This window comes from Rhinatrema bivittatum, chromosome 9 (genome assembly GCF_901001135.1).
Source record: "Rhinatrema bivittatum chromosome 9, aRhiBiv1.1, whole genome shotgun sequence".
Classification (NCBI taxonomy): Eukaryota; Metazoa; Chordata; class Amphibia; order Gymnophiona; family Rhinatrematidae; genus Rhinatrema; species Rhinatrema bivittatum.
The window spans coordinates 162,217,622-162,241,963 of record NC_042623.1 but is presented as its reverse complement, the minus strand read 5'-3'; the positions used below and the strand labels follow the sequence as shown (position 1 = coordinate 162,241,963).

General features: G+C 45.1%; 1 protein-coding gene across 3 annotated transcripts in view; it reads left to right on the top strand.

Annotated features, from left to right (window-relative positions):
- The window catches only part of MYO7B (myosin VIIB), a 280,227-nt gene that overhangs the window by 160,656 nt on the left and 95,229 nt on the right, over positions 1 to 24,342 (top strand). For all 3 annotated transcript variants that reach the window (XM_029615689.1, XM_029615690.1, XM_029615691.1), the window contains 4 exons: positions 8,021 to 8,230; positions 13,959 to 14,129; positions 14,514 to 14,591; positions 15,897 to 16,024. In XM_029615689.1, the coding sequence (XP_029471549.1) occupies positions 8,021 to 8,230; positions 13,959 to 14,129; positions 14,514 to 14,591; positions 15,897 to 16,024 (587 nt within the window). The remainder of the gene's footprint in view (positions 1 to 8,020; positions 8,231 to 13,958; positions 14,130 to 14,513; positions 14,592 to 15,896; positions 16,025 to 24,342) is intronic.

Below are 24,342 nucleotides of genomic sequence, written 5' to 3'. Positions count from 1 at the left end.
GCTGGTTAATTGAGCATCCATTTCCCTAACCTGACCGCCAGCACTTTAATTTTTTTTTTTTTTTCAACTTTTTGGTTCCTCCAACTTAGTATCACCACAATATTAAGTCAGAGGAAGGACAGAAAAGTATTATTTTCTGCTTTTCTGTACAACTTTTTGGGATGCTCAGAAATTAACGCCTGCTCTGAGCAGGCGTTAATTTCTGAGTGTAAAAATGTGCGGGTCGAGCGTACATTTTTTTTTTTTAGATCAGGAGTGAATAATTAATAGCCTCATCAACATGCATTTGCATGTGATGAGCACTATTAGTTTCACTACGGGTTGGACATGCGTTTTGGATGCGCTAATCCCCTTATAGCATAAGGGACTGTGGACGTGCGTCCAAATCGGCCCCTTAGTTTGGAAAAACAAGTATAAATTGATAGGAGATGGTTTGCCTCTGATCCCACTCCTGACAACAAATTGAGGTTCCTCAACACTCAGGCTGCTTTGAACTCTTTGATACATCAGCAAACTAAAAAGAGCCTGCTGAATTACAAATATAAATTTTTTCTTTATGGCAATAAAGCTGGGAAAATGTTGGCCAATAAGCTGTGACACTGGCAAGGCAAAACTTATGTAGCAGCTATGAGAACGAGGGGAGGAGATATCGTTAGGAATAATACACAGATTGGGAATCTCTTTGTAAACATTTACAAGTCTCTCTATGCTCAGGAACCCAATGATATGCAGGAAGTTAATAAATTCCACTCCCCCAACTGCAGGAACAAAATCTAAATTCCCTAAATGTCCCTCTCTCTCTAACAGAGCTACACTTCCTTATTCAGAATTCACCATTACACAAGGCTCCCGGACCCAATAGCATGACTAGTGAATTTTATAAACTCCTACTTGATCAGATCTGTCTTCCGTTGGGGACAATGTTTGATGCTCTGTTGGAAACTGGGGAGTTCTAGCGAGTAAATTCTGTGTTTACTCTTTGATAGAGATGTGAATCGTGTCCTCGATCGTCTTAACGATCGATTTCGGCTGGGAGGGGGAGGGAATCGTATTGTTGCCGTTTGGGTGTGTAAAGTATCGTGAAAATCGTTAAAATCGTGAGCCGGCACACTAAAACCCCCTAAAACCCACCCCCGACCCTTTAAATTAAATCCCCCACCCTCCCGAACCCCCCCCAAATGCCTTAAATTACCTGGGGGTCCAGCGGCACACTAAAACACGGCAACTAAAACCCCCTAAAACCCACCCCGACCCTTTAAATTAAATCCCCCCCAAATGCCTTAAATTACCTGGGGGTCCGTAGCGGCGGTCCATAGCGTTCAGCGAGGGTTCCTGACCCCCTCGCTGAACGACCTCCTGCAGTCAATCTCCTGCCGGCGCCATTTTCCGTACGGAAAACGATTCGCGGCAGGAAATCGCTCCTTGACCCCCGCTGGACCCCCAGGAACTTTTGGCCAGCTTGGGGGGGCCTCCTGACCCCCACAAGACTTGCCAAAAGTCCAGCGGGGGTCCGGAACGACCTCCTGCGTCGAATCGTTTGGTCTATGGCCGCCGCCATTTTGCGGCGGCCATTTTGCAAAATGGCGCCGGCTGAAGACTACACGGTTTAGTGTGCCGGTTTTCCTGCTCTCCCCCTTCCCCCGATTTAGCTACGGACTGCTGCTATGGAGGTAATTTAAGCTATGGACCGCCGCTACGGACCCCCAGGTAATTTAAGGCATTTGGGGGGGGGGTTCGGGAGGGGAGGGATTTAATTTAAAGGGTCGGTGTGGGTTTTAGGGGGTTTTAGTGTGCCGTGTTTTAGTGTGCCGCTGGACCCCCAGGTAAGTTAAGGCATTTGGGGGGGGGTTCGGGAGGGTGGGGGATTTAATTTAAAGGGTCGGGGGTGGGTTTTAGGGTGTTTTAGTGTGCCGGTTTTCCTGCCCTCCCCCTTCCCCCGATTTATGATTTTTTGACGATAAATCGGGGGAATTGGTATTGTATCGTGGCCCTAACGATTTTTGACGATTTAAAATATATCGGACGATATTTTAAATCGTCAAAAAACGATTCACATCCCTACTCTTTGATGCTCCATGTACATATGCCTTAGGCACTCAGGAACCTGTTCCCAGGTGTGTTGTGTTATTAGGTTTTATTGTTCAATAAACAGATTAAACATAAAAATTGGCATTATATTGGAAACTCTCCAGTCTTCAGGTATCACAGACAATTTTAATGATAGTTTACAAATTACCAGTAACTGCTATTTCATTTTTCAGTTCTTTCAGCACTATGGAATGTACACTGTCTGGTCCAGGTGATTTGCTACTCTTTAGTTTGTCAGTTTGCCCTATTACATCTTCCAGATATACTGAGATTAATTTCAGTTCCTCTGAATAGCCACCTTTGAATAATATTCCTGGCATGGACATCTCTCTTACATCTTCCTCAGTGAATACTGAAGCAAATAATTCATTTACTGTCTCTGCTATGACCTTTTCATCCCTAAGTGCCCCTTTTACCCCTTGATCATCAAATGGTCCAGCTGACTCCCTTGCAGGCTTTTTATTTTTTACATATGGTTAGGATTATTTTTCCTCTAGGGGAGAATAAAGTCCATAAGCTGCCCGAGGACAAGCCAAAAGGCAAGATATTTCCATCTTCTCGTTCCCACTTCAAAGGGAATTGAATATTCTGGGGGCCCAGACCCTCAGGTCCGGCTCCAAGACAAGTCTCCGGTTGCCAACAGTCCTCGCCTCAGTCCTTTTGAGGTTATTGACCCGGCAGAAATGGCCCTTCCCAGGGAGGAAGTGGCGCCATGTCTTCCCAATGAGACAAGCTGGTCCATTCTTCGGTCCCACAGATAGGAGGCCACCTATCTCTATTTTACGAGGAGTGGACCAAGATCACATCGGACCAGTGGGTGCTAAATGTGATAGGACACGGTTATGCTTTAGAATTTGATTGTCCGCTAAGAGACCAATTTCTGGTGTCCCCGTGCTTGTACTGGGAAAAAGTACTCACAGTGAGGGCCACTGTCTGATGTCTATGTCAGTTGGGAGCCATTGCCCCTGTCCCCCCAGACGAATGAAGATCAGGTTGCTACTCCATCTATTTCATTGTTCCCAAGAAGGAGGGCACATTCCGCTCAATCCTGGATTTGAAAAGGGTAAACGTGGCTCTAAAGGTTCCTTGGTTCCGGATGGAGATACTACGTTCCATGATTGGGAGATACACAAAGGGGAGTATCTGGCCTCTCTGGATTTGACCAAGGCTTACCTGCACATCGGAATCAGATCAAATCACCAAAGATATCTGAGGTTCATGATTCTGGGCGAACACTTTCAGTTCTGTGCTCTCCCCTTCGGCCTGGCTACGACACCCAGGACGTTACCAAGGTGATGGTCGTAGTGGCTATAGTTCTCCAAAGGGAGGGTGTTCTGGTTCACACCTATCTGGACGATTATTTGATTCGAGCAAAGTTGGAATCCCTTTGCTAGAGGGCAGTGGATCTGGTGCTCGGGTATCTCCAATTGCTTGGGTGGATCGTCATTCTGGACAAGAGTCATCTGGTTCCTTCCCAGAGTCTGGAATTCATGGGGGCACTTTCGACATGATGGTGGGAAGTGTTCCTTATTGAAGAGTGGATTACCAAGCTTCAGGCTTAAGTTTGAGGATTGTTAGACAGATGAGTTCCCAAGGTCTGTGATTATATATAAGTGCTCAGGTCTATGGTTTCTACCTTGGAGTTGGTTCTATGAGCCTTTGCTCACATGAGGCCACAGCAATTGGCCTTACTGTCCCGCTGGGACCCGTTATTGAAGCTTTATCAACTACCTCTCCCTCTACTGGAGTCCGTGCGCTCCAGTCTCTTGTGGTGGCTCTGCCGGGACAAGTTGAGCCGGGGAATGGATCTCGATATCCCAATCTGAATGATCATTATTATCGATGCCAGTCTCTTCGCCTGGTCTCCGGAAGAAGCTTCTTGGTCCATCAATCATAGAGACCAGGGCGGTGTGTCTGGCCCTTCTAGCGTTTCTTCTCCTGGTGAAGGGTCGGCCGGTGAGGGTCTTGTCGGACAATGCAACAACGGTGGCTTATATCTATCGCCAGGGAGGGACCAAGAGCCATTCAGTAGCACAGGAGGCCCAGTTTTTGGTAGATGTTTGAGGTGCACAGCTCTCTGGCTTCTGGGCGGCTAGCTACAGCAGTGTTCTTGGCTAAAGGGCATCCTTGTTGAGTATGTCCTATTCTGCAATTGTAGCACCTTGCTTCCCCTGCCACATAGTAAATGTGATACAGGTGTCCTTTATAGGGGATGGCGAACCATCCCTCAGCCTCTTTTTGGCCCTTATTCAACTTTATTAGCAGGATTGGTAGGATTGGGTATGCTTAATGATGCAGTCCTTATATCCCATTGAGAGCACCGAGATCCCAAAAGGTTTTGAACAGGTTAGTGCTGTTCAGCCTGGAGAAGAGACGGCTGAGGCGGGATATGATAGAGATGTTTAAAATCATGAGAGGTCTAGAATGGGTAGATGTGAATCTGTTATTTACTCTTTCAGATAATAGGATTAGGGGGCACTCCATGAAGTTAGCAAGTAGAACATTTAAAACTAATCAGAGAAAATTCTTTTTCACTTAATGCACAATTAAGCTCTGGAATTTGTTGCCAGAGGATGTGGCTAATGCAGTTAGTGTAGCTGGGTTTAAAAAAGGTTTGGATAAGTTCTTGGAGGAGAAGTCCATTAACTGCTATTAATCAAGTTGGCTTAGGGAATAGCTTCTGCTATTACTGGTATCAGTAGCATGGGATCTACTAAGGGGGTCATTTTCAAAGGAGTTACGCATGTAAATGTGACATACTATCGTAGCAATTTTCAAAAGCTATTTACTCGAGTAAAGTGCACTTACTTGAGTAAATCCTATGGACAATTCAATGGCATATATTGTAGCAATTTTGAAAAGCCCACTTACTTGAGTAAAGTGTATTTACTCGAGCAAAAACCAGTTTTGCTCGAGTAAATGCTTTTTAAAATCTACCCATTAGTGTTTGGGTTGCCAGGTACTTGCAGCCTGGTTTGGCCACTGTTGGAAATAGGAAGCTGGGCTTGATGGATCCTTGGTCTGACTCAGTATGGCAATTTATGTTCTTATGTCTTTATGTTCTACGTTCCATGTCATCGCTTTTGGCTCATCCGGATGTTGTCTGTTTTCTTCGGAGTGTGAAGCATTTGCGCCCTCCTGTCCGGCAGCCATGCCCATCCTGGAACCTTAATGTGGTCTTACGAGCCTGTTTGCACATAGAATTTCTGAGCTCCAAGCTCTTTCCTGTAGGGAGCTCTTTTTGAGAATCTCGGACGAGGGGGTTTCCTTGCGGACGATATCTTCCTTTTTACCCAAGATGGTGTCCTCCTTCCACGTCAATCAGTCCGTGTAACTTCCATTCTTTTCAAACTTAGATCCGGGAGTGATGCAAACTAGAGATTTACTTTGTCCAGATGTCAAGCGAGCCTTGATGAGATACCTGGAGGTCACAAATAGTTTCCGCATGTCAGACACCTTTTTGTGTTGTGGAGCAATGCCAAGAAAGGGTATAAGGTGTCAAAAGCGACTTTTGCGAGGTGATTGAAAGAGGCTATTAATTCAGCATATATTTGTCAGAGTCGCCCAGTTCCGGAAGGCCTATGGACACATTCTACCTGTTCTCAGGCAGCCTCTTAGGCCGAGTGTCAGTTAATCTTTCCTTGGGAGATCTGTAGAGTGGCTGCTTGGAAGTCGTTGTACACTTTTGCCAGATATTATCATTTGGATGTCCAGGCCCCGGGGGCTAGAAATTTTGGTGCGAGTATGCTGCGAGCAGGATTCTCCCAGTCCCACCCTACTTAGGGAAGCTTTGGTACATCCCAGGAGGCTGGATTGATCTGGGTACGTACCAGCGGTGGATTCACGATGTCGGACCAGCCTGGGTATTCGCCGCCCAGGCCGGCCCAGGACACATCACATGGTCTGCCGAGCGCGGCTCTGTCACGGCCGCGCACGGCAGACCACGTGACTGGAGCGATCAGCTCACCAGGGGATGCCTGATCCCCCAATAGGCCAATCCGCCCCTGGTATGTACAGGGAAAGGAAAATTGGTACTTACCTGCTAATTTTTGTTCCTGTAGTCCCACAGATCAGTCCAGAGTCCTGCCCTTGATTAGCAAAAGGTAGTGGGAGAGTCTGCTCAATTTTTCTGTTTTCTGTATGTTATCTGAAGGGCACAGGTTTGTTGATCCTACACATGTTTTTGTGTAAGAGTGCTTTGTTGTTAAATGTTCTTAGGGTTATCCTCTTCCCCCTGCTCGTTTGGGGGGAGTATGTCTGGTTTACTTGAATCTCTTTTCTGGCTTGGGTACAGATTAATACTGAGGGACTGTCTTAAGTGTCAGTAAAACTTTGTCTTCATCTGCTGGAGAGAAGGCACAACGCAGGAGTCTGGACTACTCTGTGATACTACAGGAATGAAAATTAGCAGGTAAGAACCAATTTTCCTATTTTCGCATTAAAAGCATATCGCAGCTATGTAGGTTCTAAAATACAGTAACAAGTTTGCATGCATCCATATACACGCATAAATGGGCACACATGAGCAGTTTTGAAAGTTATCCTCCCTTTTTTTTTCATACTTATGAGTTCTTCTTCTCTACTTTTATTTTAACCTTGTATATTGCTTTCTTTGGCCATTAATATTTTTAGGCTGCTTCCTTGCTTATTTTGTTTCATGCTTTGATATTTTATTGTGCTTGCTATGGCTTATTTTAATTGTATTATGTTATATATGCTTTTATGTATATGTGTCAGATAATATTTATATTCTGTGTTGTATGTTTTGTTATTCACCTTGAGATCATATGGGAGCAGGTGATTTTATAAATATGCTAAATAAATCTTTTGTAAATTGACCTATAATTTTGTGAAAATGCTAAACCGTATGGCCTTAGAGCTTAGGTTGGCAATTTATAAACTAGCCTATTGCCTACTTTTTTCCTTTCAAAAATATACAATGGAAAAATGATAAACTATAGTAAAAAGGAAAATTTAAGCAGATTTACCTCATGGTGGTTCAACTCTCAACAATATCTCACTCCACTAAAGGAACTCTCCATTTGAGTAACAAAGGTAGAATTGTATTGGTTGAAGATTATATATGGCACTGGGAGAATGGCTTAGAAATAGAAAAGCAGGTACTGAGTTGGATGAAGGTAATATGTAGCACTGGGATAATAGATTGGGGGATAGGAAAGCAGAGTTGTCTATGCTGTAGGTGATAGATGCACTAGAAGGGTAGATGGGGAACAGCAAGGGCCTTCTGTGGCAATATTTGGTAAAGGATGAGATGATTTGTACTGTTTGTCAAAAGAAGCAGGAAACAAAGCAGAAGATAGATGAGAGTTTTTTCTCAGCCAGTCAAGTCATGATGAGAGAAGGAACAGATGGGAAAGCAGGCCGAAAAGGCACTACATATCCGACACATCTCGATCTGTCCCTGTACAGTCAGTGAAAGAGAGACTGTGGTGGTTGAAATAATTAATTAAAAATCATTTACAATTATGAATTATGCTATCTATACCATAAGTTTATTACTTATAGTAAAATTTGATGTGAGAATAATTCAGATTAATATGAAAGCAGAGCTTTATGCTTTGTACAAAACTGACAATGTTGCACCATGACATCCTCATGACCAGCATGGGAAGGGAAGGAGATAAAAGGAATCTTGGTCATTCTTTTTTGGGTTCCTTTTTTAAACTGAGAAAATATTTAAATTGTAATAGTGCCTTTATTACGCTAATCCTGTTTCTGAGAAGGACATCCTGCCTAGTCCATCAGGATCAGTGCAGGAGTGGAAACAAAGAGGGGAAAAAACGGAGTCTAGGAGACAACACTGAGAAACTGATAAAAATCAACAAAAGAGGTAGCGAGATTGAGGGGTGAAATTGAGGTCATGTGAGAAAACATGGATCTTTAGCTCCAACTCTGTCTTTGCCTTTCTCAGGACCTAGAAGTGGCACCACACCCGCTGAATGAGGTGGACCTGGATATGATTCCAATGACCAAACAGCCAGATGAGGAAGCGGATGACCTGGCAGCTTATACGTTTCCCAAGTTTGCAGCTACTTATTTCCAAGGAGCGGCAACCCATGTATACATCCGACGGCCTTTGCGCCATCCACTACTCTACCATGAGGCACAGAGTGACATTCTGGTACCCCTTTCCTTTCCTACCTTGTTTCTCTGTGCTATGCACCACAAGAAGCAAAGAAGTTTGTGGCATAATGTTCATTTTCTGAGCTGTTCTCCATGTGGTGACTCATAATGATCTCTGTTGATATGTAGGGTCTTCATTTTCTTATCTATCCTCTAATGGATTCTGCATGACAGTCATTCAGTGGGTCACATCCTGATAAGTCTCCAGATATTGTAGCACCTAACTGGCCCTCACACCTTGAAAGTGGAGCTTATCTATGAGACTGTCTTCCATACAGTGCTGTCCTTCCATCACTGCCTTTCTCTCCTAGCCTCACAGCATGTTCATACCTGGGAACTTTTAAATTGTGGTCACCCTGAGATTGCTGTTGATTAGCAGATGGCAGGGGGGGAAGCAATGGAATAATATGTTTCAGATTTCTCTCTTCCACCGCTCCCCACCCCGACAGCGTCTCTCTATCTTCCACCCACCACCATCTAATTCCCCTTCCTCTTCCAGGACTCTCTTTGTTCCCACCCCCTATAAGTCTCAGCTCCATGACTTATGCATCCTCACTCTGCCCTTAGCTGAGTGAGTCCCAAGCCCTGGAATCACAGTTGCAGACTGAGGTTTGTGTACACTGCAGCCCCTCTCCAGTTTCTCCCCACATGCTGCTTGCAGTGTCTGCTCCAGGCGCGCCCCACTTCTCCTGTTCTCTGCAGGTTTACTGAGGAAAGGGCATGGCTGAGCTGTATACAGAGATTTCTAATGTTTCCCCGGAGACCATGCACTTGATGCAAATTCTCTGAGCCTCAAGGTGAAATCCTGAGAATTCCCAGGTATGAGTATGTTCTCATTGATATACCAGTTATGAGTTCACAACTCTGTCTGCTAATTCCCATCTAAAAGGTAGAGCTAGATATATTTGAAAAAAAAAATCATATACAGCGCAGAAAAAGAAGGAAAATGTTACTGCTGCAGATTTCAGTTTGTAAAGTGGTACATTAGCTAGAAAAAATTCAGCTTTTTCCCTCACACATATGCCTATATGTTCATGCAGCAGCCTCACCTCTGGGAGCAGCCATTTTGGCCAGAATGTCATAAATTACATTGCAAAGATTGGATACGATTGGTCCATAGTGGTTATGACATGACACAGCACATTCCGCAGAATCCATAACAATTCAGTAACAGTCTGTGGAATAGGGTTAATACTTTTTTTTTTAATGTGGCTGCTCTCTCAATTGCAAAGAACTGCTTCAAGATGTTAAAAAATAAAATGTTAACATAAAGAATCTCTAATACAAAGGGAGTGTTAGTACTTATGTATTGCATAATATGCTGTAAGGAAAATGCAACTGATGTTTTGCTCAGGCTTGTGGACCCTTGGGCCGACAAGGGGATGTTACACCTTGCGGAGGATCCATAGGTTCTCTCGTCAGGTGGCGAGGCAGGACAGAGGAGGAGAGCAGCTGACCCTTGGCAGTGAAGACAGAAGCTACTGTGGAGACGGACGAAGAGATGAGCAGACGGGCGGCCTTCACCACTGGTGGTCTGCGGTCCCCCCAGGAGGAGCCTGTAGGGACCCAACCGCTGGGACTTAGGTGGACCTTTGAGAGGTCAGGGTATCGGTGCAAGGACCAACTGGAGCTTCGCCCTGGAGACCCGCGGTCCCCCCAGGAGGAGCCCATAGGGACCCGGGCCGCTGGGACTTAGGTGGGCCCTTGGAGACAGTGGTCTAGAAGAAGTCCGAAGTCGAGTGCCTGAGGGTCGTCGCTTGCCAATCCGAAGTCGCACACCAGGGAATCACCGCTTGCCAATCAGAAGTCGATACCAGGAATCACCGTCAGCCAATCCGAAGTCAGGAACCGGGAATCACCGTCAGCCAATCCGAAGTCAGGAACCGGGAACACCAAGACGAAACTGGAACAAGGAGTCAAGACACTGGAACTCACCGAAACAAGCAGACTCAAACAACACTCGCAGGAGACGTTGCCAAGTCAAGGAACGGTCAGAGGAAGTCTCCTTTTATACTTCCTCTGACCCTGTGGATAGGATTCAGCTGAGAGTAATTAAAGGGACGAGGTCCCTTTAAATCTGGAGAGGAGGCGCGGCCTCGCGCCTAAGATGGCGGCGGCCATCTTAGATCCCGGGCTGCGGAGGAAAGCAGTAGCTGCCGTGAGGGAGGAGCAGGGACGGCTCCAGACCCAGCGGCTAGCCTGGCAGCCCGCGCCAACGCGCGGGGGCATCAGACCTGGACGCAGGGCTGTCTGCCCTGACACTGCCGCCGGCGGCCCGGTCATGGGAGGAGGTAGGGAGCCGTGCCCGCGGATGGCCGCGGGCGCGGAACACAACTGAAGCTGAAATCTGATCTGAAAAATGAACGTTAAATACCATGAGTGTTCATGCCTGATTTTAAATGTAAACAAATGTTCTGGGTTTTTTTTTTGCCTGTAACATAAACATTGTGAGAGCACACTTGACATGCAACCCATTTCTAATGTTAGCATAATCATTCCCAAATTCTGTTCATCTGAACCCCCAACAGTCAGGTTTTCAGCATATCTGTAAATAAATATGTTTTAGATATATTTGCATAATTTGCTCTGCTAATATTGTTAATTTATATATTTTGAATAGCTTGAAAACCAAACCTGTTGAGGGTTCACAAAGACTGAATTTGGGAGCTACTATCATAGCCCAGTGTGTTGTCATGTTAAGCAGTTAACACACAAACAACAAAGAGCACTCCTGCGATCCTGTGTTTCAACTATGAGCAACAAAAAAGAATTTCAAAGGCGAATGGTATCCCATCAAAAATATGCAATATATTTGATCATTTAAATATTGGTATATGCCGCATCAGAAAGCCAGGCGATGTGTTCTTTGCACTGGAGAACCGTCTGGTCTACTAATCATTTGCGACATATACAGTGGTAACGCTTGATGATGGTTTTTTGAACAAGGTAGATTTTTAGCAATGTCCCAACTTAGAGTAGTTAAACCCAAAGAAGATCAACATTCAAAACCCGACAACGGCTGGTGTTTCGCTACGGGGTGTAGCTTCCTCAGGGGTAGGTAAAGATATTTCACTGGGTTCTAAAATATCTGTAACAATAATCAAAACATACAGTCAGACATCAAATATATTTATAAAGTAATTTCAACTTAGCTTTTTCGATGGGAAGACGACCTCTTATGTGCGGACGCTGAGTCTCACAGAAGATATCCGAAGGCGGGACAGAGACCGCATCGAACCAGTTCATGAATTTAAATAGCCTGTGTCTGAACCATGGGATGACGTCATGACGTGTCAATGTCTTGTTGCCTAGGTAGCAGTAAACAAAAGCGGCAGATTTACAGAAAAACATGAAAATCTAACGATGTATTGAATCCAGCAGGGTGTAATGTATTTAACCGATAAATCCAATGCTGTTCAGCTTGCAGAAGCGATGAATTGAAATCACCACCTCGCTATTTAGGATGAAGTTGCTCTAAAACGCAAGCTTTTAAGGTATCAAAGGAATGTGCAAATTCCAAACAGTGAGCAACTAAAGGAGCTGTCAAACGGCCTTTGTTTAAACATGAGCGATGTTCAATGAGACGTGCCCTCAGAGATCGTTGGGTCTTCCCGACGTACCAAAGGTTACATGGACATTGTAAAAGGTAAACAATACCTCTAGAGGAACAATCAGTTTGGTGTTTTAGAACAATGGTAAAATTGAGTCTAGAAAGAAATATAGCCGAAGTCTGGATCATTATGCCACATACTGAACAAGAACCACATGATGTATGTGAGCCGACAGAAGGAGAATTGTGTTGTATAGACAAATCTGAATGGACCAACTGATCTTGTAAATTAGTACCTCGGGTGTAAGTGAACCTTGGTGTGTTTTGAAACTCTTGATGCAATTGTAAAATGTGCCAATTCTTCCAAATAATGTTTTTCATTGTATGAATCATCGAAGAAAAGGGTAAAACACAGGTAAGGATGTCCGTGGTGTCAACTGAACGTGGTAGAAAAAGCCATTCCCTGTGCACAAGCTTAGCTCTGGTATATGCACGTTTAATACAACGTGAAGGATAGCCTCTAGCTTGAAATCTGGCATTAAGAGAACATACTTGAGTTTGGTAGTCAGACAATGTGGTACAGAGGCGTTGAATCCAAAAAAACTGACTCACAGGAAGGTTTTCTTTTAAAGAACGCGGGTGTGCACTAGAGAAGTGTAAAAAAGTATTACTAGAAACAGGTTTCTGATATAAGGTAGTGATAAACTTTTCTGACGTTTTAATGATAGTAAAGTCCAAAAAATGGATACTGGTTGTTTGAATGTTGGCAGTGAAGTGTAAATGGGAATTACATCCGTTCAACCAAATCAAAAAAGATTGAAAATTTTCAACTGTGTCGGACCATAGAATAAAAATGTCATATATGTAGCATTTCCATATTGCAATAGATGATGAAAAAGGATTAACTGTCTATATCCATTGTTCCTCGAAAGTTTGTTCGCAAATTACACATCAAACATTTTTTCGACTCTCAACCATGTGGACCAGATTTATCCATATTTAGAAACAAGTCTACATGGCTTCCTCCAGGTCCACCGGATGCTGTAATCTCTACCTTCCATCAGAAAGTCATACAAGATTTGCGCAAAAATTTTTCCAATAAACGGCCCTTTTCTAATATAACATGACAAGAAGCATCAGCCTTGAAATCTCTTCGGTCAAATCAGGATCTCATAATTAAACCCGCAGACAAAGGTGGAAAGATCGTTTTGTTAGACCGGATACAGTACAACACTGTAATACAGTGGTTATTACTTGATCAAAAGTTCTATTGTCCTCTAACCATAGATCCTACATATGAATTGTCAAAAGAGATTGAAGTAATAGTCACAGGTGGCATGAAATCTGGTTTCCTCACACCTCATGAGGCGGCCTTTTTGTTAAAGAAGACACCTGTTGTTCCAGTATTCTATATCCTTCCTAAGATAATTAAGCACATTACACATCCTCCAGGCAGACCGAATGTCTCCAGCAGAGGTTCTCTTTTGGAACCCCTGTCTATGTTTGTTGAGCATTTTTTGGCTCCTTATGTTCCTATTCATAAATCTTACATCAGGGATTCTCAAGCCATAATACAATTTCTTGAAGGATACACTGAAGACATCTCCCAATTGATGATGGTTACACTTGATGTAGAAGCACTCTACACCAGCATTCCGTCGTCTTCCCATCGAAAAAGCTAAGTTGTAATTACTTTATAAATATATTTGATGTCTGATTGTATGTTTTGATTACTGTTACAGATATTTTAGAAACCAGTGAAATATCTTTACCTACCCCTGAGGAAGCTACACCCCATAGTGAAACACCTGCCGTTGTCAGGTTTTGAATGTTGATCTTTTTTGGGTTTAACTACTCTAAGTAGGGACATTGCTAAAAATCTACCTTGTTCAAAAAACCATCATCAAGCGTTACTGCTGTATATGCCGCAAATGATAAGTAGACCAGACGGTTCTCCAGTGCAAAGAACACGTCGCCTGGCTTTCTGATGCGGCATATACCAATATTTAAATGATCAAATATATTGCATATTTTTGATGGGATACCATTCGCCTTTGAAATTCTTTAGCAGCGGTTCCTTTTTTGTTGCTGAAAGCAGTTAACACATTCTTTTCTTTACCTTGCATGGCGGGGATTTTTGTTCCTATCATATGCCCGCTTTCTGTTTCTTCTGCAGGCCTCTCTGGCAGTGTGGAATATCATCCTTCGGTTTATGGGTGACCTTCCAGAACCAACGCTATTTGCCTCAAATATGAAGAGCAGCAGCAGTTCCGTGATGGCAGAGATCTACAACAGTTTCAGCAAGAAGAAAATCATCCAACCAGGGATCAACGAGAGTCTGTATCAGGTGAGAAAGGCATGTTAATCCTGTCTATCAAAAAGGGGCTTTTCAGTCCCTGGCTCTGTAAGCAGGCATGATTTTACATCTAGTGTAAGAATGTGCCAAGTCCTGGTTCTTAATCTAGTTGCTGAGATTCACCTCACCAGTTGGGCTTTCAGTAAATCCACAATGAATGTGTACGAGATAGATTTGCACGCACTGCCTCCATTGTTTTCAGATATTTATTGTTTGCATATTTATTGTGGATATTCTGAAACCCAGACTGGCTGGGTAAATCCTGAGGACCAGGATGAGAACCACTGCTGTAGGGTATTAAAATGAATTACCTATTTAATGCTGGAGGGAAGTGGGAGCAAGAACAAGTGTGATGAGACGAATTTTTTCTCACAGAAGACAAATAAAAAAACAAGAGCCTTGAAGGAGATCTCTTCCATGAAGCTGAAACGTTCATCCAGGTTAACAGAACAGGTAAACGTTAAGTAATAACATTTTATCTCTTTGCTGTTACTGGTCTCTTCACTCTCATCCTCCAACATGCGCACACACAGATATATGTAGGGTAGCATTCTTCCATGCTTTTCCTCAGGCCAATTGGCACGATAATTCAGTCCCTTGAACAGTCCAGAACTGTTAGATCATCCATAAGAGCCAACTTTTTCAAAATGATTGGTACTCCTAAACTCAACAAAAATTAACACCCCCCCCCCATACAATTAATCTCACACACACACATACACAAAAGTCTTCCACCACCCCCAATCCAGTGTCCCTTTCATCACATACAAACTGCTAGTGCTGATCCAATCTCTTACACACAATGCAAATGCACTCACCCCTGGTACAAATCCCCCTGTCTCTCAACCTCCCTCGACCTAATCCCCTTGATCTCTGTATGTACCCGGATCATTTCAGACTCCTGGGTTTATGCATCTGTGCCAGCAGATGGAGACAGAGAAAGTTTAACTGACACTGCTTGATAAGCACTGGTGCCACCTGCAGTTCCTCAGTATTTCTCTGACTCCAGCAGATGGTGGCTGGCGCATTCACCTGCAGTTTCTGGTGATTTTCGGTCTTTTTTTCTTTTTCCTTTTCCCTTTTCTTTTTCTCAGGAGCATTTCTCCCAGGGGTCGGGTTCCCTGGGGGAACCCTTCCCTGTTTGGTTGAGGTTGATGTCTTCAAACTGATTTCTTCTCTCATGTCCTGCAAGCTGTTCTCTTCTCACCCCCCATGCCCTCCTTACCCCCTCCAGCCCTTATCTCATATCTCTCAGTTGATAACTCCTCTTAATTCCCCCTCACTTGTCACTGCTGCCACCATTCGAAGCCAGGAGGAGGAGAAAGAAGAGAATGGCATTGCCTCAGGCTGCATCCTCCTCTTCTGTTGCTGGGTGCTGTAGTTGCACTTTGAACAATAAGGGACACTGTAGTGCAGTGCAGTTCAATGTGTGAGACTCTGGCTCCAAGCAGCATAGAAGAAATATAAGGTCCAAGGCACTGCTACTCTTCTCCTCCTCCTGCTGGCTTTGATCAGCAGTGACGAGGGAGAGGGAATATTGGAGTGGGAATATCATAGGGGTGAAACTGAAGGGAGAAAAGCCAGTCCCTCTCAATATGGAGATGGTCAAGAATCCACACCAGCCAAATTGATAGCATCTACAAAACCATCCCCTGCTTACACTGCCCAATAGATCCATTTTTGTCTATGCTATAAAGGGGACATATTTAATGAGATGATGGCAGGGATTCCCTAGAGATATTCTGTATTTTCTTGCAGGTAATGAGCCAGCTAAGCAATGGAGAAAATTTTCTTGAGAGAGAGAGCCCATTGACGGACAAACCAATGTCTAGTCTGGAGAAAATGCAGTTTATTATCGGCAATGCAATTCTGCGTCCAGATATCAGGTGTGAATCCCACTGCTTTTGACATATTCTATATTTCATTGAGAGAATCCAGTGCATGCTTAGAGCCTGAGGATAAACTGAAAGTGAAGTATCCATCTCCCTCCCGAGGAGATATAGAGGATAGTGTGATCTTTGCTGTAAGAGCCTATTGTCTGTGCATAAAATGCAGAGTCTATCTGGTTTTCTTGAAAAAATACTGTACTTGATAGTTTAATCAGCAACACAAGTTGGTGATATAATTCGATGGTGCCAAGATGGAAAAGAAGGTTTTCTGAGCATGTGCAGGCCTTCCCACAAGTCTATCTTTTTCTTCCGCTCTCTTTCACTCTGAGCTGCTTGTCACAGTTTTTCTTTATTTTCTTTTTCAGTTTAAGTTGTTTTATTTTTTACAAGTCTCCAAAAAATGGTCTAGCTATTTTTATTTTTTCAAAATTGAGTTTGATGTAGCCCCTGTCCTCTTTGACATGCTGGACTACAAGAGATGTCTTCCTATGTGATACAAATAGGTCCCTCACAGATATCATGACCACTGTGTACGGTGCCTAGGCCCTTCTTATGATGTGCTTAATTGCACTGCCTGCGCTCATATGTCTCCAAGGCCCAGAAAATATAGGAGCTTCATGCTTAGAGATTTTCTGGAGTCGCTCCTCACATCAGCTTTAGGAAAGAAGATAAAGCCTTTGCAAACGGAGGGACTGTTGCCTAAATTAAAGAAGGCAGTTCCCTGTACGTACCCAGATCAGTCCAGACTCCTGGATTTTGCCTCCCCTCCAGCAGATGGAGACAGAGAAGTCTTTGACTGACACTGACACTTAAGTTGAGGTGCCACCTGCAGTCTGTCAGTATTTCTCTGTCTCCAGCAGATGGTGGAGATGCAAACTCCTGCAGTCTGAAAAAAAAAAAAAGAAAAAGAAACCAGTCAGGTTTAGAAAGAAGAATCTACAGCCTCCCAGGGGGTAGCTAGGTCTTGGTGGGATCATCCCCCCTGGTAGTAGAGGCACTTGAGCAGAGGGTTGGAGACCTTGTAGCTCGCCCCTTTTGGCAGCAACCAGGGTTGATACTGGGGAGCCCAGTTTATTCACCCTGGGGGAGATGGAAAGAGCCTGCAGCCGACTTTATGCTGGTAAAGTTGATTAAAATTAAAAAAAAAAAAAAGAGCTCAGCGAAGGAGATTTGTTTCTGGAAGGTAGGCTGTGTGCAGCCCAGCTCCGGCGGTTCTCCGCATCAGACAGCATCTTCCTTCCTGTCTTTCCAGCGCTTGTGTTCCCCTTAGTCCCACGGTCAGATCTGTGTTGCGATGCCACATGATGTGGCCTGCACCGCCTGTGGGGCCGTGCGTGCGTGTCTTTCGTGCAACGGCCTGTGCGCAGAGTGCCTCCCCGGGGGGAAAGGGAACCTCCGGGACAGCTGCGAGGGGGAAGCCGTCTGCTCTCTTCAGTGCAGCAGCCCCCAGAAGACCCATTCCAGTTTACCCATTTTGGCCTCTTTCACATGGCCTGCGAGAGGGAGGGAGATTACCCTCCCTCATTGTCGCTGCAAGCTGAGGCCTCTGGAGGGGGCCAAATCGTGGCAGCCAAGGACCTTTCTTCTGAGAAACAGTCCGGGGAGGGCTCAGATTCCTCATCTTCCTTTTCTTCAGAGTTTGTGCTTTTATTGCACAAGGTTTTTAAGGCCAGGAGATCAGCGAAGCGCCACGGACAGTAGGGGGTTCCTTTCCAAGCTGCCAAGAAGTTCAAGGGCCCACAGAAGGAGGGGGCTGGGGTCCCCATGATGCCCAGGACCCCAGAAACTGAAGGGGCCTCAAAAGTTAGGCGTCCCCTGAGGTCCACAGCGTCTCAACCAGCTGAAGATTCGTCCTCGGAGGATTCGGCTCAGGATGACATGCAGGCATCGGACCTTCAAGGGGTGGTCACCGATGAGGGGGGGGGCCAGGATTCTGAGCAGTCACGGGTGGATGCTCCCATGGTCAAAGGAGATGACCCCAAGGTGGTGCATTTGTTCCGTAGGGAAGAGCTGGCCCCCTGATTCCCGCAGTTCTGGAGGAACTGGGCATTGAGGCCCCCTAGGAGGGTACAGTGTTAGGAGCTGTGGATCCAGTAATGATGGGCCTCCGGGGACTGGCTAAGGCTTTTCCTTTTCTCATGTCAGTTAGTGCCCTGCCTTTCAGGAAGTGGGATACTCCAGACATGGGTTTGAAGGTCAGTAGGGCCATGAACAAGCTATATCCGCTTCCGGAAGATGTGCTTGAACTTCTCAGGATCTCAAAGGTGGATACTGCGGTATCTGCGGTTACTAAGAAGATGACCATCCCCGTGACTGGTGCTGCGGCGCTCAAGGATCTTCAAGATAGGAAGCTGGGAGTTCACCTCAAGAAGATATTCGAGGTCTCTGCTCAGGGTGCTTGGACTGCTATGTGCAGCAGTTTTATGTTAAGAGCAGGCCTTCGCTGGGTGCAGCAACTCCAAATGATGCGGAGTTCCTTCAGACGGGACGGCTGGAAGCCGTGGTGGCCTACAGTGTAGATGCATTGTACGATCTGTTGAGGACCTCGGCTAGGACCATGATGTCTGCTGTTTCTACTTGCAGGCTCCTCTGGTTGAGGAACTGGGCGGCAGACATATCCTCCAAGGCGCAGCTGGGTTCTTTGCTTTTTAAGGGCAAACTGCTCTTTGGCAAGGATTTGGAGGAAATGATCAAATCCTTTGGGGAGAATAAGGTTCACAGATTGCCCGAAGATAAGCCGAAGGCAAGGACTTCTCTTCCCTCTCAGTCACAGCTCCGGAGAAATCGTAGATTTCGGGCATCCAGATCTTCAGGTTCTTCTTCCAGGCAACCTTTGGGCAGACAGCAGTCGTGGGGTCAGCCTTCTCATGGCTACCAGCCGGGCAGAGACGGTTCCACCCAAGGTGTGGGAGGAACAAAATCTTCCCAATGAGGCAAGGCTGGTCCACTCCTCTTTGCCACTAATAGGGGGCTGGCTGACTCTTTTTTACGAAAAGTGGGCCAAAATTACCTCCGACCAGTGGGTCTTGGATGTAATAAGTTAAGGTTATGCTTTAGAATTTGCTCGGTCTCTCAGGGACTGTTTTCTCATTTCCCCATGTTCTTACCAGCAAAAGGAGTTAGCAGTATGAGCCACCGTCCATCGCCTCAGCAAGCTCGGGGCCATTGTGTCGGTGCCTCCTGCGGAGCAAAGGGCAGACAGATATTTCATCTACTTCGTAGTGCCAAAAAAGGAAAGCACCTTCTGGCCCATCCTCGATTTGAAGAAGGTGAACAGGTCACTTCGGGTGCTGTGATTTCGAATGGAGACCTTGTGGTCAGTAATTGCAGCGGTCCACAAGAGGGAGTACCTAGCATCCCTGGACTTGATGGAGACTTACCTGCATATCGGGATTCGGACGACCACCAAAGATTCCTCCTGTTCATGACCCTGCCCACTGTCCTTCAAGAAAAAACTTAAGACCTGGCTGTTCACTCGAGCCTTTCCCTAACATCACAAACATCTTTAGATAACCAACCTAATCATAGCTAATTCGATATCCCGCAAATGTCAATTGTTACCCTACCATGTTATGTTATGTTACTCGGCAGACACTATAACGAATGCTAATGTATCGTGTTGATATGTTTCTCAATTTCTGTATTTCTAATTCCTAGTTATAACCTCCACATTCTTCGTTCCTCCTCTTGAACTGATTAGTTTTTGGTTAATCCATCCCTGTTTGATGTAATCTATCTCGTTCGATGTAAACCTTCAATTTGATGTAAGCCGATGCGATATGACTTGTGCCATGAACGTCAGTATAAAAAAGAATTTAAATAAATAAATGATCCTAGGGAACATTTCCAGTTTTGCGCCCTGCCTTTCGATCTAGCAACAAGGCCCAGAACCTTTACCAAGGTGATGGTGGTAGTGGCAGCTGCCCTCCGGAAAAAGGGTGTTCTGGTGCACCCTTATTTAGACGACTGACTGATTTGAGCAAAGTCAGAGTCTCTCTGTCGGGAGGCGGTGGATCGGGTCCTGTGCCTTTTGCAGTCCCTGGGGTTTCCTCCCAGACCCTGAAGTTCTTGGGAGCCCTCTTTGACACGAGGTTGAGCAAGGTGTTCCTCACCGAGGAGCAGATCCACAAATTGCAAGCTCAGGTTCACTCGCTGTTGACCATACGCATGCCCAAGGTCTGGGAAAACCTGCAAGTTCTTGGGTCGATGGCTTCCACCCTGGAGTTGGTCCCATGGGCCTTTGCTTATATGTGGCCTCTTCAATCAGCCTTACTATCCCATTGGGATCTGATCTCTGAGCAGTTTCAGCTACCGCTTCCGCTTACAGAATCTGCGCAGTCCAGTCTGTCCTGGTGGCTCACTCCAGACAAGCTTCGCCAAGGGGGTAGACCTGGAAGTCCCCTCTTGGACGGTGGTAACTATGGATGCCAGCCTCTCCAGCTGGGGTGCAGCTTGTCAGAACAGATTGGTCCAGGGCCATTGGTCGGTGAAGGAGTCCTCGTGGTCCATCAACCGTTGGGAGACCGGAGCCGTGCGACTTATTCTCCAGGCTCTCCTCCTGGTGAGGGAAAAATCAGTAAGGATCAGTAAGGATCCTGTCAGACAATGCGACAGCTGTGGCTTACATAAATCGCCAGGGAGGCATCAAGAGCTGAGCAGTAGCTTTGGAAGCTCGGGAATTGATCAGCTGGGTGGCACTATATCTGGAGAAGATAGTAGCGTCTCATATTGCAGGCTCAGACAACGTTCAAGCGGACTTCCTGAGCCGTCACCAGCTGGATCCCAGGGAGTGGGAGCTTTCGGAGGAAGCCTTTCGCCTTATATGCAGCAGGTGGAGCCAGCCCTGCATGGACTTGATGGCAACTTTCCGCAATACCAAAGCTCCGAGGTTCTTCAGTCAGCATTGGGAGATGGAAGCAGAAGGGGTGAATGCTCTGTTGTACATGTTTCCACCGTGGCCGCTAATTGGCAAGGTGTTGCGCCAGGTAGAGGCCCACTGAGGGGACATAATCCTCATAGCACTGGAATGGCCGAGGTGGCCATGGTTTGCGGACCTGTCAACCTAGCGGTGGATGGCCCCTTGCGGTTTCAGCTCCTGCCAAATCTCCTCCATGAAGGCCTCATTTGTTTGGAAAGGGCAGATCGCTTTTGTCAAGCGGTCTGGCTTTTGAGAGGGAGCGCCTAAGGAATAAGGGTTATTCGGATGCAGTGATTGCTATTCTCTTGCAATCCAGGAAAACCTCTACTTCCCTGGCATATGTCAGGGTATGGGGTGTTGGATCAGGATTCACCTTCAAAACAAAACATTCCATTAGGTATGCCAATTCTAGACCTAACAGAATGTTTTGTTTTGCAGGTGTGTTTGGGTTTTGGTTTATTTGCACTAAGTACGATAGTCTCTGTATAATGAAGGAGGAGGGCTGCTGCTCGGAGAAGAACAAGCATTTTTCCAGGCTATAATTTTATGCATTTTTGTCTTATATTTTGCTTTTTGACTGCTGAGAGTTAAGTCAGTATCAGGAAATGTACAGGGTTGGGAATGTCGATCAAAAGGGAAAGGATATTAAGTCATCACCAAAGACTTCAATGCAATGTAACTTTTATCCAAGAAATCCACCTTTCAGCTTCTGAACATTGTACACTAAAGAGAACGTGGATAGCTCAATTGTTTTATGCTTTGAGGAAAACCAAAAATTATGATGTAGCCTAGTCCATAAGGCTGGTTTTTTTTTGGGAGGGGGGGTTTAATGGGAGGGATATCATATATCAGAAGGAATTAATGGGTAAATCAATAATTTTACTTTCAGCATATGCTCCTAACAGTTATGGCCATGCATTTTGTACCACATTGGTGTCATATATTGTATCTTTGGGTAGTTATCCTATCCTTTTTGGGGGAGATTTAAATTGTACGGTAGGCCATCAGTGGAATAGGTAAACATGTGGAAAGTCTACTGCAATGAGTCTTCAAAAGGGAATACATTTTCTGTGTAGACATCTTAATTAAATTGATGTATGGCATGTTCTTAATGCATTTGTTAAAGATTTTACTCAAGTTAGGGCTCATGACACTCGTACCCACACAGATTACATACTTGTTTCAGAAAAGTTATTTCCAGCTGTAGTCCATGCAGATATTGGAAATTAGTGATTTTGGATCATTATCCTGTTTCTCTTGAGCTTGATATTGGCGTGAGGGGGATAAACCTGTATTATGGAGGATGCCACCTGATTTAATTCAAGATAAGAATTTCCATGAGTATTTGATTACAATTTGTATGAGAATACAAATGGACATTACAAATATAACTATTATTTTGGGAAACTGCAAAGGCAGTCTTATGGGGAGATATTAGTTATGTAATTGCCAAACATATTGAATCAAGAGAATCAATTGAAGTTGACTATGAGAAAGACTATAGCCTCCATTTTAGTGCAATAAATGGAAAACTTTAAACAATTTCAAAAAATCTTAAATGATTTGTTACACCAATTAGTTAGTATGACTGTTCAGTCTATAATACAAATTCTGTTTATATGGAAATAAATCAGGTAAGCTGCTTGCCAATGTAATCAAGAATTAAGCTACCTCTAAATTTATAACCTCACTTCAAGATGAGAAGGTATACTTAAATCTGTGCCTAGAGAGATATGAAGGGTTCTTGGAGATTTTTACCAGCACTTATAAACAGCAAAGGAGGAGAATATAGACGTTAGGAACTCCTTCATGGAAAGTATTCATTTCCCATCTGTAAGTGCAAAGGACTTTGAAAGATTGAGGTGCCTATATCTAACTCAGAAATTGTATTGGCCATTAAGAGTCTTCTATCTCTTAAGTCTCCTGGACTTGATGGTCTGGATGCCCTTTTTTTTATAAGTTGGGGGATAAGCTGCCAGATACACTCAAGAATATTTGAAGAAATGAGTTGCCAAGGGTGCATGCCACATATTCCGAGGGAGGCGGTTATAACAGTAATTCCTAAATCAAGTAGAAATTATCTTAATCCAGTTTCCTATAGACCAATTTCATTATTGAATTTGAACATCAAGATCTCTGCTTTGCATTTGTAAGACGTTCTTCTGTCAATCTTTGCAAGCTATGTGCTGCCCTAGAGGTCTACCACAAGGGAGAGGTAAAGGGGGACCCATTACTTGTTGGTTGTGATGCGGAAAATGCCTTCAACAGGGTTACTTGGTCTTTTTGAAGTATGTCTTACAGAGATATGGATTTACAGGTAAAATTTTTGAGTACATCAATGTTCTCTATACAAATTACTGTGCGCGGATGTTGTGGGAGTCTCAGTTTAGTGGACCCTTGGGCTGACCTGCTGGAGACTGGTAATAGATGGTCAATGTCTCTAATGAATAACAGGCCGGGAGGCAGATGTTTAGGCGGGACGTAGATGCTCTTCACCATGGAAGCTGGTACTCCCCCCGGGAGGAGCCCATAGGAGCCCAACTGCTGGGACTTAGGCGGGTTGTGGATCAGGACAGGTAACTGGAACCAGACTAGGACAGTAGCAACACTGTAACTGGGCTCGGGTTCTGGAACCAGGCAAGAACTGTAGCAAGACTCGGGTACTGGAACCAGGCAGCAGCTGTAGCAAGACTCGGGTTCTAGAACCAGGCAGGAACTGTAGCAAGACTCGGGTACTGGAACCAGGCAGGAACTGTAGCAAGACTCGGGTACTGGAACCAGACAAGAACTGTAGCAGGTAAACAGGAACCAAGCAGGTACTGTAGCAAGCAGGCAGGAACCAAGCAGGTTCTGTAGCAGGGACGGAGTGACGAAGCCAAACGAGTCACTCCGGGGCACAGCGCAACAGGAAACCGGGAAGCTAACCCGTTGCAAGGCAAAGACTGGATGGCCGCGGCCGGCTTATCAAGGCCGCGGCGTCTGACGTCAGGAACTGGGCGGAGTCACCACTGGTGAGAAACGGGCTAGAAAGGCCCCAAGTGGCGCGCGTGCACCTAGGAGCAGGGCATCCTCAGGCACCTTCGCGGCGGCGCCGCCCCAATGGGGATGCCGCCAAACAGGCCGCAAGCCAGGGCTCCAGAGGCGGGAGCAGGTCCGGGAACAAGGAGGTAAGGGCCTGGTCGTGGTGCTTGCGGCCAGGACAGCAACAGCGGATCCATGAGTTTGGCCTTTACCAGGAAACCAGACAGGGGTGTCCATTATTTACTTCTTTCCTACCCCTCCAGAAAAAGTTCAGGGCGAAGTACAAAAAACACACATAATCATAAGGGCTAAATGAGCATCAATTATAACAAGCTAAAAACAAAATGTTAGACAATACAATATTTTCTTGATATCG